Source organism: Rutidosis leptorrhynchoides, chromosome 3, assembly GCF_046630445.1.
Source record: "Rutidosis leptorrhynchoides isolate AG116_Rl617_1_P2 chromosome 3, CSIRO_AGI_Rlap_v1, whole genome shotgun sequence".
In the NCBI taxonomy this organism is placed as follows: domain Eukaryota; kingdom Viridiplantae; phylum Streptophyta; class Magnoliopsida; order Asterales; family Asteraceae; genus Rutidosis; species Rutidosis leptorrhynchoides.
In genome coordinates this window covers 538,611,198-538,617,844 of record NC_092335.1, presented here as the reverse complement: position 1 = coordinate 538,617,844, position 6,647 = coordinate 538,611,198, and the positions used below count along the sequence as shown (strand labels likewise).

The following is a 6,647-nucleotide window of genomic DNA, read 5'->3' as shown; positions in this document are numbered from 1 at the left end:
ATAAAATCATGAATAAAATCATGTGGTATTAGAAAAAAAGAAAGTAATATGAACTATAAAATTTAAACGATCTCGAAAGTAAATGCAAATGTAATTAAAACACAAAATTAATATCTACTATACGAGTATTTGTTAGAGTGTCTAACAGAAACACGGACATCATGGTTGTGAGCAACAAAGTTGTACTCCGTATTTGACAAAGACGGTTTCCGTCTTCTACCAATATGTGATGAAGCAAGTGCGATTATGGTGGGCATAACTTCTATCTCCACTGCGCACCTTACTTTGAGTAATCAAATTTCTTCTTTTCTTCTTTTGTAATCATTAAATTTTAACAAAGTTTCACTATAAATACACGATCAACTCAAACGTAAGCACATCACACAAAACTACTAAACCACATAAGTTTGTCTACGTATACTTTTGGTCATACCATCGTCATTCAGTTTTCGAACTCGTTTCGAGTTGAGCTATGTGGTTGGAAAGATGTGTCAAAATACCCTTTTTTTGTTTAGTTTTGATTTGTAATATTGGTATAGGAGTTCATAATATTGCTATAGGAGTTCATGCAGCTTCTTCTTCTTCACAAGATTCGCAACCTTATAGAACTGGTTATCACTTTCAGCCTCCCAAAAATTGGATCAATGGTACATATAAATTAGTACTTGATTTTCAATCATTATTTATTAATTTTTAAGTCTATTACTTTAAATAGTATTTGTGACTAAGTTGAAATTGATGTCCAACCAAACATCAAGTGTCTTACATAGAACCTAATGAACTTAAAATGCGAATATTCTTTTTACATTTTCTATTAATTTCTAGAGATTAAAAGGCTCTTAAAATGCTAAATGGTTGAAATGATATATATTTAGCTGTGTGTTACTTACAAGTTATGTATGGTACTAATTTCTATTTTCCAAAAGTGTTATATTTCGTAATTAAGGGTCATTTTGTTTTATTTATTTGCTCTTAATGTTAAATTACGTGCGTAACTTTAGATCGGGACCAATAAATATATCGACTATACGTTTCAAACTTATGTGGTACGTTTATTGTTTATACACATTTTTTTATAACAGGGGATGATAAATTCACCATAAGTCTTTAATTTGTATATAGTATACTTAGTATACTATACTATACTATATAACATAAAATATAATAATGAATTAGGAGATTTTGCCGTAAAACAAAAAAAATACTAATGAATTAGGAGAGAAAAGTAGTACTTTTAATTTGCATAACTCCATGCAACACTTAACACTCTTTATGTTGTATCAATTGACCTGATTAATTTATTTCTGTTGATTTAATGACATGTGATCGATATGGACAATTGGGTCCTGATGAACGCCTATAGATCCTAATGGTAAGACTTACTCAGTTTTCAGTAACATATTTTCACACATTTTTTGAATGTTGTTTATTTTTATTATAAATAAATTATTCTTATGCATAATGAAGGTCCAATGTATTTCAATGGAGTATACCATCTATTCTACCAATACAACCCTTTTGGACCACTTTGGGGCAACATATCATGGGGTCATTCCATTTCACATGATCTGGTCAACTGGTTCATTCTTCAACCTGCTCTCAGTCCAAAAGATCCTTATGATATTGGCGGTTGCTTTTCCGGTTCAACCACAATCCTACCCGGTCCAACTAGGCCAAGACCGGTAATTCTGTATACAGGACAAGACGTAAACGGTAGCCAGGTTCAAAACATTGCCTTTCCCAAAAACCTCTCGGACCCTTTTCTAAAAGACTGGGTCAAATGGTCCGGTAATCCTTTTTTGACCCCGGTCAACGACATCAAAAATGACAAGTTTCGTGACCCGTCAACAGCGTGGAAGGGTCCAGATGGGAAATGGAGGATGGTGATTGGAGGTGAGATAAATGGTCATGGGACCGCGCTTTTATATCATAGTAAAGACGGTTTTAATTGGACTAGGTCCGAAAAACCGTTACATTATTCTAGTGAAACTAGTATGTGGGAATGTCCAGACTTTTATCCTGTTAGTTATGTTGGTATAAATGGTCTTGATACATCTTTTCAAGGGAATAATATTTCACATGTTCTTAAAGCGAGTTATAATAATCACGAGTATTATGTGATTGGGACGTATGATCCGAACATGGATCAATTTGTTGTCATTACTAATGATTTTAAGGTTAGTAACACACAGTTTCAATACGATTATGGGAGGTTTTATGCTTCCAAGTCTTTTTATGATAGCGCGAAACAAAGAAGAGTGGCTTGGGGGTGGGTTAATGAAGGTGATAGTGAATCAGATGCTGTCAACAAAGGGTGGTCAGGCCTTCAGGTAAAATATAGTATTATGTTTTTTTGACTTTTTCTTAATGATCAGCTAAAAACGAACTGTATTATAAGGTTATATAAATATATAAATAATAATATTATTTTTTTCAGTCATTTCCTAGGAGCATTTGGCTTAGTGATACTAGGAAACAGTTGGTACAGTGGCCAGTGAAAGAAATTGAGAAACTACGGACGAAACAAGTGAGCATCCCGAACAGAGAAGTTAAAGGTGGGACCCACGTAGAAGTACCCGGTATAACGGCCTCACAGGTGTGTGATATATTTAATTATCATGTTGTTATACTAATTTGTTAACCGTTAAGTAATGGAACTTTGTTACAGGCTGATGTAGAAGTTTCGTTTAAATTAACAAATTTAAACGGAACAGAGTTGATAGATTCAGATGAGTCTGATCCCCAACTTCTTTGTACACAAAAGAATGTTTCCGTGGGTGGGAGTTTTGGACCATTTGGTTTGCTGATTTTGACTTCAACGAACATGACAGAACAAACTGCAGTTTTCTTTCGAGTGTTTAAGGGTCCTAACAAGTTTCATGTGCTTATGTGCAGTGATCAAAGCAGGTTAAGAATTCATTTTATATGGTTCAGTTGAAATATATTGATCACTAAATGTACATAAACGTTATTATACAAGTCAATGGTTGTTTATATAAAATTGATGATACTATTATACTTGTTGTACTATAAAATCAGGTCTTCAATTGCACCACAAGTGGACAAAAGCATCTATGGCGCTTTTGTTGATATAGACCCTCTCCATGACAAGATCACACTTAGAAGCTTGGTATGTTACTTAATGTTATATCCTAAACAATTCTCTCTTAACATATTTGATTTAGTTGTATATCAAACATAAAAAGTCTTCACCTTTGTTATATAACTCTATACAGTTATGATCATATAGGGACAGAGTACACATTTTAATAACTATCCCTAACTAGAACAAAAAATCGACAAGGACAGAAATTAAGGTCACCACATCGTTTTATATGAGTGACATGCTATTAAAAGTCATTCATCATCATGATGCATAATACCTTAACTTGTGTTTGGGCATGATACGTCTTTCTTTAATGGATTTGCAGATTGATCATTCAATTGTGGAAAGTTTTGGTGGAGAAGGGCTTACTTGTATCACTGCCAGAGTTTATCCCAAGTTAGCGATCAATGATCAAGCGAAGCTTTATGTGTTCAACTACGGCACAAAGAGTGTTACTCTTTCGAGTCTAAATGCTTGGAGCATGAACAAAGCTCAAATAGTTCCTATGGTCTAATTAATTAGATTGTATCGCGCATTATGCATTATTTAGATTGACAGTGTTTAACATCAACCATTTTAGCTACTAGCTGTTTAATTTGTGTATTCGGGGCGGGGCTACCTAGTAGTTCAAGTTTCAGATCTCACTATGCATGATTTAGTAGAAATATAGAAAGTGGAGTATTATACTATCTTAGTTCATTTTGATAAAATTTAGGATATATAATGTGGTGCCTCCAACAATGTTAAAAGAAGAAAAAAGACAAAGAACGAGAAAAAGAAGCAGCATTCAATCTGGGCTCAAGAAGGCTGCCAAATGAACTTGTTTTAATTACGGTTCTATCACTTTTTTACCCAACTTTTCTCACTTTCTTGTGCCAGAGCCCAGAAAAAAAAAGTTGACAAAATACCCACGCAAGGCGCAAGAAACCTTGCGACCAAGCCCACGCAAGACACAAAATTAACGGACTTAGGATTGGATTTTTTGGATAAGATTTTATCAGATTTTTTAGATTTTTACGGATAAAATTTTGTTGGGATATATAGAATGTCCCTGGAACTTGATATTAACACTCCCATATCAGTTCATTTCAAATTAAATTCAGAGATTACAGGAATGTAAAGGTACACTTTTAAACATTTTTGCACTAATTTAATTATTCATGAACTATGGTAATGATGATAATTTTGTTGTTCATCTATATTGTGGGGGTTCTTTTGAGTTTATTAACAACATACCCATATATTTGCATCTAGATTGTTTTAGAATTCGGTTAAAAGTCTCAATCGCGCCCCAAAAACCAATGAATCGAAGAATATTATTAAAAATGTTCTTAATAAGCTTGATATGTCACTCAATGCACCAGTTTCAATGAGATATATGGTAGATAATCATGTTTTTGATATTACGGATGATTATGAAGACTTTAATGAGTTATTACAATACACAATCGCAAACGCCCCTATTGATATTTATATTATCGAGAGAATACAAATGCACCAGCCACCACGAAACCCAGAAACACACCAGTCACAACTAAACCCAGAAACACACCAACCACAACCAAACCCAGAAATACACCACCCACAACGAAACCAAGAAACACACCACCACCAACCAAACCCAGAAACACACACACACACACACCAGCCAGAACCAAACCTCCATAATAAAAATTTAGAAGAGGAACAACCTGAAATACCAGCTCCAAACACATAAGAGTTTGATTTGTTTAACCATGGAGTTGGGAACGTATGTAAAATTTAAAAAACAGACCACCCGTTTGAATCTGTTGTCGCATCAATTGATTCGGATGGAGCAAAAGACGGAGACGGTGAAGATGAAGATGAAGAAGAAAAGCAAGATTTATTCTGGAATATGCCACCTCTTTTGAGTCAACAAGAGCAAGAGCCTGAATTTACGAGTCAAATACCAACCACATATAAGGTATCTGATTTAATTAAAGTCCGTCAAACGTTTTTGAATAAGGAAGAGTTTATAAACAATCTATTTAGAAGATGCTTTGAAGAAAACTTCCAAATCAAGCTGGTAAAATCAGAAAAATCTCGATACACAGCTAAATGTGTGTTGGAAAACTGTGATTGGAAATGTAGTGCTTGCAAAATAAAGCACACTAAGAACTTTATGGTAAAAAAAATTTCATGACGTACACACATGCTCACACACAAAAATTATGGGAAACAATAAACATGCAATGTAACGACCCTGGATTTTCCAACGTTATTTTATTAATAATTGTTATTATTAATACGTGTGATAAAATGAATGTATGTTATTACATTTACATGTTGCCATGATTGCCCGAACTTGACTTTAATTGCCCGAAACGTCTTTGTGACACCCGGAACTTTCACGAATAATATTTTTAGATATTATTTACATTCATGATTAGTTTTATTAATCATTTTAATTAACTATGGTGATTAGTTAGTTACTTGAGCTTTAATTGGTTTAACTTGTGAATTATTGAACTTGGGCTTGTTTAAAGTAAATGGACTCATGAATAAGGCTTATAAGCCCACCCTACATATTAAATGGACTTAATTAGCCCATAAGACTTGTAAGTATTACTTGTATATGGTAACTAGTTAGTTAAGGAGATGAGGAATCTAGTTAACTTGCCATTCCCATGTAAACACACCAAGTATCCAACTTTTGTAAGGCTTTACAAGCTTGTAACCAACAAACAACTCTCTTCCCCCTCCCCCACTCCAAAACCAACGGCCTAGGGCCATTTTATGTGTTCAAAATCTTTTTTTTTTTTACTACTTGATACACATACTTCTCTCATTATACTTCACATTTAGCAAACACACTTACTTTCTCTCAAACTTTCTCTCATTTTCTTTCAAGGTTTTCTTTCTTCTTTGTAAGTAACTTGAAGCATTTCTTCTCTTTTTCTTTAACCAAAACCGAAACCAAGAGACACATAATCATCATCATCATCTTTTGTTACTTACTTGTTTGTTATTATTACTTACTTACTTTGTGTTGTTACTTACTTACTAGCTTTCAAGAATCAAACTTGTTAGTTTGATTCTTCATTTTATCTTGTTAAAACAAGAACAACAAGAACATATACTTTCAAGTTATGTTCTACATTTGTTATTTTTAAAAGCTTTATGTTCATGTGTTGATAAACTCATACTTGTAACTCATGTTAGTAAACTTTAAAAGTTTACTTTCTTAAAGATCAAACTTTGGTTTGAATCTTTAAAGTATGAACAACCATGAACAAATTACATGTTTACTTAGTTTACTTCTTGCACTTTAATTTTATGTAATTAGTTTAAATGGTCAAGTACTACAAGTTAGTCTTGATCTCATTAATCTTGAACTAAAAGTTAACTTGAAAGTTCAAGAACATACAAATAAGTTTTCTTTAAATATAACTTTGTATACTTATGCTTGATCTAGATTTTTGGGTCTTGGATCTTCAAGATCTAACTAAGAACCATGTTCTACACCTTAAGATCTTGATTAGTTAGTTTATTTTCAAGTTTAGAGTTCGATATTTCTATT

At 33.1% G+C, this 6,647-nt stretch overlaps 1 protein-coding gene across 1 annotated transcript; it reads left to right on the top strand.

The window, feature by feature from the left end:
• Positions 1–391: 391 nt before the first annotated feature.
• On the top strand, positions 392–3,862 carry LOC139898453 (beta-fructofuranosidase, insoluble isoenzyme CWINV1-like). The gene is made up of 7 exons (XM_071881182.1): positions 392–647; positions 1,364–1,372; positions 1,468–2,330; positions 2,438–2,596; positions 2,669–2,907; positions 3,040–3,130; positions 3,432–3,862. The coding sequence occupies exons 1-7, from the start codon at positions 473–475 to the stop codon at positions 3,618–3,620; spliced, it is 1,725 nt and encodes a 574-aa protein (XP_071737283.1). The 5' UTR covers positions 392–472; the 3' UTR covers positions 3,621–3,862.
• Positions 3,863–6,647: the final 2,785 nt, after the last annotated feature.